Genomic DNA, 13,007 nt, shown 5'->3' with positions numbered 1-13,007 from the left:
AACGGTGATAATTATCCCTTGCTATCTGCCTCTTGTGTCTGAAACAGCTGCTTATGAAATACACTGGTTTATGTGTGTATCAGGACTTCACAAGCCCCTTTTCTGTTCCAGTAGCTGAGCTTGCTGCTCTCTCAGCATTTCAAACTTTCACTTACACCAGGAGCAGCAGTCCTCTAGGTTGTACTCCACATGAAAATGTTGCATCACTTTAAACAAGGTTGTGGTTCAATACATCCATTTGTGGTGGTGAAACTAGTTCAGGAAGTTCCCATCCCCACAGCACATGTTGGGGAGCCGGCATGCAATTCCCCAAAGAGTTCTACTGGCACACCTGAAGAGGTGTTTTGTGGCAGTGCAGGGATACTCATCAGCTAGAATTTCTTCCCAGTTCACTGAAAACATGGTTCTGCCTCATGCTATTTGAACAGATGTAGTTAAAGTACAAATTCCTTTAAAAAAATAATTCACAATTTGAAAAACAAGGGGCATCCTTCGCCATGCTGGCAGATTTCCCTGCTGTCATTCTTGCCCCAGTGTGGACCTGTGTCTCATCCTGATGAATTACCAGATTAAACACCTGAAGTAAAATACAGTATCTTTATGCAGAAAACAAGAAAAACCCCTTCATATGTATTTTACTAGAGTAGCACAATGCCTTTTGACAGTTGGCATAGCTTGTTTTGATCATGTTTAGGGGCTCTTTGGAGACTTCGGTGGGGCAGTAGCTTCACAACTACTCCAAACGTGGGCATCACTGTGTGTGCCATTGTGCCAGAGGAGCGCAGTCCCTGTCAGATGACTTGTCTGCTGGGACAGCCTGCAACAGTACTGCAACCAGGTCAGCCAGTGAGTCTTTGGTAACTGGCAGGGGAATTCCAGCCCTGCTTTTTTTATCTGCAGTGACTCCCTCACTTCTGGGAACAGCTGCAGCTCTGGATGTGAACAGAATCATCTTTGCAGGATTCCGTTTAGATGGCTCTGAATGCAGTGTCGTTGACTTCAGCACATGGCTGGGCTTACAGGTCAGGCATCTCCTTGCTGCAAGAACAGCTATGCTTGAATGTCACTCAGTTGCATGATATCAAGAAGCAATTTGGGTATTTTGGGGGGGTATTTTCTCCACTGATGAAAGTAGAGATAACAGAATTCGGTTAGGAACAGCAGTTATCTTAGAGACATTTAAAAAAAATGGTGGTGAACATTAACACATTCAAAAAAGAATGACAGAGCTGATTCTCCAATTTCAGTTGTAAGAAGTTGATATTCTGGAAGGAAACTGGGGAAAAGTGATATGGGTGGGATACTTGTCAGAGGCCAAAGGTCTGTGCTGGAAAGGATAACAGTTGCAGGTGGTATTGGGGTGAAGACCCTCCTGTAGAGGAATAGAGCAGGGCGGGAGATGCAGAACTGGCAGAAAAAATCTGGACATATGGAGAAGTGCAAAGTCACAGGTTGTTTGTTTGTTAGGAAGGGGATCAATGGGTGAAAGAAGGAAGCTTCAGGAAAATGGAGGAAATAAATAAGAGGACACATGAGTCTCTTGCAGTGTTGGGGGCGGGAGGTGTGAGCTCCTTGGCAAGAAGGGTGTGAGTTGTTTCAGAACTGTCCTGTTACAGTAACTGGAACAAAAGAACACATGGTGGGAAATCACCGGAACTAATACAAAAATGACAGAAAAAAACAGTTCCATTGAGATTGGCAAAAGGGCTGGGCAGACAGACAGCAGGCAGGAAACAAAAGGACTGCCAGAGAGGAGATGAGTACAGCAACAGCGTGCTGGGAGAAGCCCTGAGAGATCGACTTGCTTCAAAGCAGGCCAGTACCTTCCTGTAGATAACAACACCCATGTCATCTGGAAGGTGACACTTCATGCAAAGACTATGCTTAACCTGTCCCAGGACAATGGAATGGCCTGGGACAAGCAACTGGAATGGGAATACACAAATGCCAAGAGCCTGGGCAACACAACACAGGAACCTGACCAACTGGTGCATGTTGTTGGACCAGATGCTGCAAGCATGCAAGAAAGAGGGTGGAATGGGAACTGTGACTGGAAAACAGGTGTTTTAGGGCATGTATTAGCCAAGAAAGAGAAAAATAAAAGGTAATGGCCCTACAGTAGCAATTGCAAAAGCAGCTTCATAAACAAATCAATAAATGAAACAACGGTTAGCCAGTAACCCAAAATACATAATGAGAATTTAAAATACTTTCAGGGTATGGTTTCACTTTTAAAAGGAGTTACTGTACATAATGCAGCCTGCTGCAGCAATAATTTGGGAACTCTCATGCTCCTAGGTGGACAGAGACACAGGATGAAACAATAAGGCAGAAGAAAAGAAAAAAAAGTGCATAAGCCAGAACACAACAAATCAGTAGAATAAAGGAACAGGTGCCCATCCAAAAATCATTCTCACAAAGACAAGGGCTGCATCGCAAAAGCCAAGCTGGCATTGAGAAAGAAACTGCCGAGGAAACATGATTAAGTTTCACTGAAAGACAAGCAGCCAGCCAAGCCAGAACTCTCTGTCTGGCATGCTCCACTGTGAAGTAATTTCAGAAACGTGCTGGATTTTTGTACTAAAGTATAAATGTTTTTCTAAGAAGTTGCAGTAAACTACGACCTGAAAGGGAAACTGCACAAAGAAATCCTATGCCATTGAATCCTGCTGCTCCAGCCTAAGCAGAGATCACAAAGCAAACTCCCTGTGTGAGGACCAACATCACTCCTCAGATGCTGAGTACAGATCACCTGCAGCCACTACTGAGGACAAACACCCCAGACCTTCACTTCACAAATGTTTTACTCTGTGGATCAAAAGTGAGAAGACAAATGCACAAAGAAAACCAGGTGCTTTAAACCTCGGACAAATAGGGTACAATTATCTTAGTTGTTTCCTGATACTGGATTCACATGGAAAATTTCAGCTACTGCTTTAAAAAACTGCAGGGATTAATTTGACATTTTAAGCCCTTAAATTGCAGTCTCTGCTACCAGTGAATGTCAATTTTGAAATCTTGGACCAGAGAGAGTGAAAATTACTCTAGCCATCATGTGTCATGCTGGAATTTGGTAGCAGCCACCACAAGGAGAACCAGGCTGCAGCAAACCACAGCAGGGCAGGAAGAGGATGCCAGGCACTATGGGGACAAGTCAGTGGCTGACAGGATCCCCAGCAGTGGTGAAACACATCTGCTCCCTTCCCGACAAACAAATGTGTTTGTGCTAATAAAAGGTGGTGCAAGCTGTGAACCTGCAGCAGTACAAGGAATAGTGATGAAGAAACACACAAGGCACACCTTCATTGAAATGTCCAGCACACAGCTGAACAATGAGCTGACATGATGGGTGAGCTGCTGGCTCACAGGTCATATGCAAAGAGTTATAGTGAATGGGGTGACATCAGGCTGGCAACCTGTCACTAGTGGGGTTCCACAAGGCTCCATCCTTGGCCCAGTTATTTTCAATGTCTTCATTAAAGACTTGGACGTGGGACTCAAAGACATACTAAGTAAATATGCCGACAACACCAAATTGGGAGGAGCTGTCAACTCCTTTGAGGGCATAGAGGCCCTGCCGAGGGATGTTGAAAAATTAAGAGAGATGGGCAATCATTAACTGTATGAAGTTTATCAAGGGTTAGTGCCAGATTCTGCACCTGGGATGGGGCAATCCTGGATGTACGGACAGCCTGGGGAACGAGAGGCTGGAGAGCAGCTCCACAGAAAGGACCTGGGGGTCCTGGTCAGTGGAAAGTTGAATGTGAGTCAGCAGTGCCCTGGCAGCCAGGAGGGCCAGCCCTGTCCTGGGGGGCACCAGGGACAGCATCGCCAGCAGGGCAAGGGAGGGGATTGTCCTGCTCTGCTCTGAGGCAGCCTCACCTCCAGTATTGTGTGACATTTTGATCACTGTAATATAAGAAAGATGTAAACCTCTTAGAGAGTGTCCAAAGGAGGGCCATCAGAATAGTGAAAGGCCTTGAGGGGAAACTTTATTAGGAGCAGCTGAAAAGAAAGGAAGAGACTGAGGCGAGACCTCAACTTGTGTCCTGAGACTGTCCTCAACATCCTCACAAGGAGCAAGTACATATCTCTTCATTCTTGTGACAGTGACAAGAACTTGAGGAAACAGCATGAAGCTGAGTCAGGAGAAGTCTATGCTAGATATCAAGAAAAGGCTTTTCACCCAGAGGGTTCCTGGGCACTGGAACAGGATGCCCAGGGAAGTGGTCACAGTACCAAGCCTTCATTAGTTCAAGAAGCATTTGGACAACACTTTCAGGCACATGGTGTGATTCTTGGGGTTTCCTGCACAGGGCCAGGAGTTGTACTCAATGATCCTGATGGGTCCCCTTGTTGCCTATTTCCCAACCTGGAAATGAAACTCAAGATAATTTTAGTAAGGAGGTAATATAAAAGAGGATCTTTAATGAAGGCCTTCAGGGGCAGTTATGGAAAACTTCCACAAAAACCTACCCCCTCCAGGGGTGAGTACATTTCTATAGGTTTTAGGAAATTAGCAAAATTGATTAAAAGCACTCATTAGAAGGACAAGTGGTGATTCAATTCCCCCCCAAGTCAAGCCCCTCCTCTGGAGCCCCCCCTTCAGCACTGGCTGTACTTTGTCCATGAGAATGTATCTCCAAGAGTCATTCTCGGCCTTGGTTCCCAGGAAGAACCAAGAACCAGAACCGCTGGGGCCTTGTACCCCCCGGGGCTTAGAGCTGTGGAGTTTGTTTTGTCTTTCTGCTTAGGGAAAGGCCATGGAAAAGTACTGGGAAAACTAGCTACTAATTCAATAGGTGACAGAGTTACAAATATATGTGTGAAGAGCACAGAGAACGTATAAAAGCAAAAAAAGGCAAAACCTAATCAGCATCACCCTCTAACTCAGTATATTCCATGAGTCTGTGATCTCAGAAAAACTTCAAGAAGCAACATCTCAATGAAGTTGGAAATGAACAACTGAGGTCCTAAATAATTAAGTATATTACAGGATTCCCTGCAGAAAGTTAGCGTGGTTTACTCTACATTCTGTGATTTGTCATGAAAAAAATTTGTCTTGGAGAATGGCGCATTTAAAAAGGAGATTTTAAAATAGAGATTTTACCATAAGACAAGAGAGATTGTCAAAAGAGCCAAAATCACCAGTTCATCAAGGGAAGGCTGCGACAGCCAAACCAGCCAGCTCTTAACACACGACTTGATCCGCCGTGCCAGAACGGTGAGAAGCTGCGATGCCGTTGCCTTAAGGACGGCAGAGGAAAAGGCTTTACCGCCCTGAGCTCCTGGTCTCTCTCGGAGCCGCTCGGGGGGCAGCCGGCCCGCACGCCGACACAGCGCTCCCTGGCACCACACCGGCCCCTCCGGGCCCCGACCAAAGGCGGAGGAGCCGCCGGGGCTGTTACGAGCGGCGTGGCCATCTCCCCTGCCCTTCCGTCCGGGGGACGGAGCTGCCGGAGCAGGGCAGGAGCAGAGGTGCCCTCTGCAGCATGTCCCGGCAGGACCGGGCGATCCCGCCCCGTCGCTCAGGAGTTGCACCATCCCGGTGCAGCGCTCCTCGCCGGCGGAAGGCGCGGCTCGCCAGGGTCCGGGCACGCTGAGGCTCCTCAGGGGCCCGGGGCTGCTCCTCCACAGCCGCGACCCCGCAACATCTCCGCAATCCCGGTCCGCGCCGGGCGTCCCGCCCGCAATCCCAGCCCCGCACTCCGGCCGCGGCCCCCGGCGCGCTGCCACGTCCCCGCCCGGCGGGGCCAATGGGCGGCGGCGCCAGGTGTGTGTTACCTGCACCACGTGGGTCGGGGGCGGGCAGGTGCTGCCGCGGCCCCGCGCAGAAAAGCTCGCAGCCATTGCGCCTTCCCCAGGAGTGCAGTCAGTGTGGGAGCGGCTACACCCACCTCGGGGAAAAGGGGGTGGGAAAGAGGGGGAGCCGTGCGCCTCCCCCACGCCAAGTCCCTGGGGAGTGAGGCTGCAGCTGGGGATTCTGCCGCTTGGGTCTTGCTTGGAAGCGCCTGGGGCAAGGAAAGTTTCCGGCTTCTTCTCTTTCCCCTCTTCTCCCTTTCCTTCTTTTTATCCTCTCTGCTGGCCCGGTGGCACGATGACGGCGTCTCCCGACTACCTGGTGATTCTCTTCGTGACCACGGCGGGCACCAACGGGGCAAGGTTGGGCTCGGACGAACGAGAGCTGCTCCAACTCCTGTGGAAAGTGGTCGACCTGAGGAGTAAGGAGGTATTTTCACCCGATGGGGGAGCACCCCGACCTGCTGCTCCCCTTGGCGCCTGCCATGCTGGATGCAGGCAGGGTGGTCTCGGCGCTGGGCTGGTAGTGGGTGTCCCAGGCTGGAGCAGGCTCTGGTGGAGGGTAGGGGCTGGTGCTGCAGGTGGGGACTTTCAGCCCGGAGAGCTGACTCACCCCCTCCTCTGCTTTCTCTGGAGCTGGGGCACCTGCATGACGTGCTGGTCCGGCCTGACCACACAGAACTGACGGCTGAGTGCCAGGAGATCACCCAAGTGGATGTGGAGAGCCTGGCACTGGCTCCACCGCTGGAGCAGGCACTGAGACAGGTGACACCCCATACCTGGCCGCTAAGTGCCGGTCTCCTTTGGGAGCTCCCCCGTGGGGTGGAGGTGGTATCATCATCTGCTTATCCCCACCATCAGAGCAGAGGAGCCTGGTACGGGAGCAACACAAACACGTGTGGGCCAGAAAGGCCCACAAAGACCTACACTTACAGGCTTTCTCCCTTGCCTTCTCTTTATTTGCCTTGGGAAGAACTGAACCCCAAGAGAGGAAGGTTAGGGTTAGCTATTTCCCTACCCCACTCTCCTGCCATGCTGGACCCTGAGTGAGTTTCAGCTGAGGGTGAGCCCTCATCAGTGTTGGAAGAAGCCAGCTTTAGGTGTCCCCTGTTAAGGCTTGTGCTCCTCAGTCCTGGGAAGATGATGGTGCTGAAGCCTCTAGCTTAACAAGGAAGTGTGTGTGATTCCCATTGAGGGTAGGGCTGAAAGCCTGTCTTCTTTCTGACATGCTTGAGTGCCCTGTCTAAAAAGCTCTTCTGCCCCAGTACTGCCTCAGGTCTTTGCAATCAGCTTTGTCTCATTGCAATGCTCTTGCAAATCTTGAAAAGGATTTTATTCTGTGGTGTGGGCTGTGTAGAGATATCTCATTAGAAGGGGGGGAAAGGGGTAGTTTCCTTGTGAAGAGATTTATCATGGAAGTTAGCATGTGCTTAGCTAGTAAGAAACAAATCTACAGAAGTGAAGGAATAGGCTTATATGAAAAAGAATTCCAGCTCTGTGTTCCTGCTGCCCAGGAATAACATGTTACCAACTGATGACACTGCCTAGTGGTACCACTCTGATCTCTGTAACATGTATGTCTTTTCTTGTTCCTGCCAACAGTTTAATCAGTCCGTGAGCAATGAACTGAACATTGGTGTAGGTACTTCTTTCTGTTTCTGTACTGATGGACAGTTGCACATTAGGCAGGTTCTACACCCTGAAGCTTCCAAAAAGGTATGTAGTTGTAGCTTAAGTTATACTCTTAATGTGCTTTTTATGATTTCTTGCAAAACAAATCAACTTCTCTCTAGTATGAGGGTACCTCCACACAACTGCAGCACAAACATTGCTCATATGTAATGTGCTTAGAGGCTAAAGAGCCTGTCTGTGTGGAAGGCATATACAGTGCCCTGTCCTTACATGGTCTTGAGATGCCTTTTTAAGTTAAATCAGAAGGAAGAGGCTCTTGAGAAAGGAGGAACATATTGGATCTATATATATACAATATACTTGTGGCTTCTACAGGGTTAATAGGTGGGATGTGGGATTGTTGCTAAATAATTAACCATCTTAACCATAAACTGTTTTTTGAAGTTTTACATTCATGCCTAGTTATATCAACTTTCAATCTTTGGGTATTGAGTTGACACTCCAAGGGCAGTGTTCATATTTGTAAGGAGCTGAACAGTAGAGTGAGGTAGGCTATGAGTGATGATTGTGCTGTAGTCTGGAGTTTTACATAACTTCAGAGTTGCCAAATCACTAACAGTGTTATGGAGTCCTGACTGCTTTTTGTTAGTGATAGGGTTGCAGCAATATGTGAGTCTCCCTGGTTCTGAAATAACTGCCTCAATATTAATAATACCTCATTTTGTGGTTTGGTATGAACATGCATTGCTCTGTAACTGAGCTGTTCTGCTCCTCTCATTGTACTTGACTTCTGTGCCCATCAATTTGCTGTCCCATCTTTGAAGGGACACTGCTGCAGGTCTGTGCTGTTACAGAAGTGATCCTGAATGAGCTTGGTTGTAGTACTTGTTTGTGCTTTAAGTATTGATAGCTTTGAAGGCTTAGAAGAGGAACAGTGAGCATTATTCACAGTGAAGGGACAGTTCTTATATATATAACTTGCCTTCTATGACATAAAATATGAGAAAATGTGGAAACAGGTTTTTAAGAGACTTTCTTCTTGGCTAATAAAGTGAAACTTGTTATCCATTTAAATTATGTAAGCAAAAGAAGGGACACATCCTACAGTTATTTTAGTTGGTTTGATGGCAGGGATCCTTTTTCTGTATAACAGGGTCACAGACAGGCATCAAATCTTTATCGAAATCTTCTGTTGCTCTTTTGTTAAGAATGGTTCATTTGTAATTTGCTTTGTGCTGCCTGTAGATTAAGTAAACCAGATGCTTATGAGACTTGTAATAGTTTTTTGATGAATGTCCTAATGCAGGGATTGGAGTGTGGGATCACTAAGATCCAGATAGGCAGAAATCTCGAGGCTCTTAAGATATTTATTTCTAAGATATCCATTCTGAAGCCATCTAGCAACTCCTGGTATTCAGAGAATGAATTGGCATCAGCCATTCCAAAAGAACATAAATGAAGTACAGAACTTCATTTCACATCAAGGAAGAAAATCATGCTTAAAACTAGAGCAGGAAATGTTGGCAAGCCCATCTGCATTTTCATAAGTCTTAAAAGAGTATCGTTTGCCTAATACACCTGTCCATATGCTAAGATAAGCTCTAATGTTCTCAAAGCAGAATTTGTTTTAGAGCCTAAACTGTGTTCTTTGGGCTCCCAAAATGTGCTTTCACATAGGCTGCTATCTGTTATAATGCCAGCATGCTAACTAGTTGTTAAATCCCAGAAAGCCTTTATCTGTAGTCTAGAAAGGCCTTGCAGGCAACAAACAGCCCAAAGGAATATGTAGGTATTCTGGGGTGAAGAGCTAGCTGAAGGAATAAGGGTTTGCATTGGTTGTAACAGCTGCCCCCAAGACTTCTCCATGTCTTCTCCTTTCCACTCCCAAAAAAATTAGAAGCATGTGGTAGATGTAGTGGTGGGCAAGAAGGGTTTCATTGACTTCTAGTGGGCTGCATAACTTGCTTCTGGCCTTGTATGCTACAGTTAAAGCAGTTACCATGCATGGGCTGACAACTTCTGCACCATGTCAAACCCTCTTCTGCACAGTCAGATTTTTTATTTCTTGGAAATAAATATTTGAAGTGTGACTATTCTCTAAAAAGAGCCTTTTCTATAAACTAAAATATCTGCTACTCTTGTGAAATTTGCTTAGTTCTACAGACTGAACTGACTAACCTCTGGCTTTATATAGTTAAATTTGCAATCAAGAATTGATGATAAATCTTGCAATAGGAAGCATTTTCTCTGCTACATATATGTTGGATTTGAAGCTCTAGTAATGATGGCAAATGTTTTTCTGGCAGTGCAAAAGCACACTTCTCTTATTAAACAATATAAAGAGAAAGCTGTTTAAGAAAAATGTTTTATGAACATACTTACCTGGCTAAGAAGAGCACTCTGTAGCAAAGAGATTGTTTGTGTTTCCTATCTATTTTAAAGCTATTATTAGAAAGTTTGGTATCTATACACAAAGTAGGTTAAACTCACCCTAATTGACAGTGGTTACTTTATTCATTTTACAGAATATTTCACTGCCTGAATGCTTCTACTCCTTTTTTGACTTGCGGAAAGAGTTCAAGAAGTGTTGCCCTGGCTCACCTGAAGTTAGCAAACTCGATGTTGCAGCCATGACAGAATGTATCCTTTTAACAGTGATGGTGTCTCTGCTGCTGTTACAGTCTTGGCTGAATTTTAGGACAGAGGTGTATGAGTAATGCTTGCAACACATGTTTAGGGGTGGTATAACTTTAATGAGTGACTCGGAGCTGTACTTAGTTTTCTCACAAAGATAAAGATAAAAGCATAAGAGGATGAATGCTTCCATGGAGAAAATCCTGTATTTCTTCTTGACTTGTGTGTTTTCTTTACCATCTTGATATTTGTCTCTTTAAATGTCACAGTGATGGTGCAGCAGCACTTTTTTTTTTTCAAATTGCTGTTGGAATTGTAATATTAAGTTTGGGGGTTGAGTTTTATAGCATCAGTTAGATTTTTATTTTATTTTAGGCAAGAGCAAATGTTGGGAGACTACCTTAGTTTTCAGGAGAGGAGATGGTTATTCTTGGTGTGACCTAGTAGTGAATCTCTAATACAGGAATGCTGTTGCAACATGTGGTATTCAGTCTCAGAGAAGGTGCACATGCTACACCTCACAGGGTGAGGCTTGGCTGGCACCAAGATGCAGTCAGTAGTGTGTTTCCATTTTCAGTGATAGGGATGTCTAAAACTACTTTGTGAATAGTCTGAAGGGGTCTGTAACCCCATCCTGTCTCTTCCCTCGTCTGAACTTGAGAACTGAAGCTGTGATTTGGCTCTGCCTTCTTCCCTGGCAGTCTCCCCTCTTGCTGCAAGCTTCAGTCCTTATCCCAAAAATATTTCTCACCACAGAGCTACTGAGCTATTGGAGTAGTGGTCACAAAAGTCAGGTATCAAGGAGGAATAAAGGAATTTGAGATGTTTATTTTTGGTATTGGTGGTTGGTGCTGCTGCTATTGTTTTTAATAACTTTTCTTCTGACTTGCTTTTTGTGTCCCTGGAGTGGTTGCCATTAAGAGGTGATGTCTGTGGCTTCAGAAATTTTTGGGCTTTCACTGCAGAACTAGTATTGCCTGGGCTTTGTACCTGTTGGGGGCATAAAATACACATATGGGGTGGATTTTTGTGTTTAACCATTCTGCTCTGCTTTGTTGTCTGCAAATTAAGATTAATCTTGGCTAATGAAGGGGCAAAAATTATTTCTCCCCATATTCTGAAGGAAAGCAGTACATTTAGAGTGTGAATGGATCTGAATCTTTATGTAGAAAAGTGACATAAATGCTGTGGTGCATTGAAACTGGATGATGGAGACTTCTTAAAGTTATGGTCAAAAACTTAATACATTGTTTAGGGAATGTTTTGACACAATCTGAAGAAATTAAAGACAATGAGGTACTTTAGCTGTTTCAGAGAGTTGCCCTTGTTTTCTCCTTATGTGAATGTCTGGGGTATGCATTTCCACTGTGGAAGGAATTGTATGACTGTAGCTACCTGGAGTGTCACTGGTCAGCTAGGGCATGGTGATGGACTGTGTATTCCCTGCCTGCTGGGAGAGGGGGGCAGACCACCCTGTGTTACCACCCAGTCAGGTGACTGTCAGGAGTTAGAGTTAGTGCTGCCTGAGAGTAGTTTTGGCAATTGCCAATAATATTTTTTCCAAGTTCCTAGAAGCTTAGTCAGTCTATCCAAATCCACTCAGCTTGAGTCTCAGTTCTGGATAAGATATGCTTCTTAAGGTATATTAACCTAACTTCATTCTGGTCTTGCACTTATTTTTGTGTCTTATTTTGTTTTGTGACTGCTGAGGCTCTTATTTGTCAACTTGCTATGTTTATGCAAGATGGCTAAAATCAATTGTCTCTCCCCTATTAACTGTATGAGTGTGGTAGCAGAGAGTGCAGAGACCAAAAAGGGTAAAGCAATTTTTGTTCTTCTTTTATTGCCAAATATGATAATTTTCTTTCTCCTCATCTTGCTGAAATGTATCAACTTGATCTCCTCAGTGTCAGAAGCTGCACAGGTTAATTGCCCTTGTAGACCAGGGACGTGTATGTGATGTTTAGGATAAAAAGATTGTTTAAGCAGATGTGGAGTCTAAAGACTAATTCCATAAATTGTATGCGGAGTTGTTTAGTTCTTCTTTCTTCATGTATGGATATGCTGGGGTGTGGACACAAAAACAAATCAGAAATAAGTACAGTAGGTTGAAATGAAGCTGCAGATTAGCTCATAGAATCTGATCAAGCTCTTTTTATTCTGGTAGAAAGTGCAACTTCTTGGCCTCACAGGTAAAGAGGGTGTATGACCCTTCCATGATTTCTGCCACAGAGACTATAGTGTGCCAGATACATTAGCATTTGGTGAGGATGGAAGGTTTTAGTATGGGGCTGACTAGATATTTGAGACTTGCATTTACAGACTGGTAGAAGCATGAGTAGAAGGATTTTTGGGCACATCCCTTCATATGCTTACATCTCCATTCATATGTGTGTAGCCTGGTTGTGATCAGTAAGAGGAAACTTTTACTCTATAAAATAGTTAGCAGAAAGTTGGGTATTAATCTACAGTCATTGAAGTTATTAAATTCTTCAAAAGCTTTTGTTTTGATGGGTCACTTTTGATCAAATAACAAATTACAGGCAAATGAGAAATGTACACAGCTGTTCCCAGCTGTCAGGGGAGATAACTTCCTACAGCACAGTCAATTCCAGATACATATTTCAGTATACAGTACACTGGATTGTAGGTGCTTGGCTATGTATTTCTTGCAGACAAGGCAAGCACAATCTTGTAAAAGAGCATAGAGATAATAGACTGAATAACTGGCTGGGTTTTTCTTCCTTTAGAAAGAACTTTGTGGACTTACTCTCTCAGGAGACTACTTGAAATTTGTGTACAGCAATGAAACCATGCCAAACTTAAGAACTCAGGTGAAAGCTTTACAGATCTTTACTCCCAATCCCTGCAAGAAGTTATGCATTTCACAACAAACAGCAACTCATTTCTTTTAGATAAAAGTAAAGCAATGTTTCAAATGC

General features: G+C 44.9%; 1 protein-coding gene across 2 annotated transcripts in view; it reads left to right on the top strand.

The window, feature by feature from the left end:
* The first annotated feature begins 6,097 nt into the window (after positions 1-6,097).
* ESRP1 (epithelial splicing regulatory protein 1) overlaps positions 6,098-13,007 on the top strand; it is a 30,167-nt gene continuing 23,257 nt past the window's right edge. For both annotated transcript variants that reach the window (XM_054638373.2, XM_077191450.1), the window contains exons 1-4: positions 6,098-6,229; positions 6,436-6,564; positions 7,402-7,515; positions 9,957-10,071. In XM_054638373.2, the coding sequence (XP_054494348.2) occupies positions 6,098-6,229; positions 6,436-6,564; positions 7,402-7,515; positions 9,957-10,071 (490 nt within the window). The remainder of the gene's footprint in view (positions 6,230-6,435; positions 6,565-7,401; positions 7,516-9,956; positions 10,072-13,007) is intronic.

This window comes from Agelaius phoeniceus, chromosome 1, assembly GCF_051311805.1.
Source record: "Agelaius phoeniceus isolate bAgePho1 chromosome 1, bAgePho1.hap1, whole genome shotgun sequence".
NCBI lineage: Eukaryota > Metazoa > Chordata > Aves > Passeriformes > Icteridae > Agelaius > Agelaius phoeniceus.
Note: the sequence above shows the minus strand (reverse complement) of the source record. Positions and strands in the feature narration are given on the sequence as shown.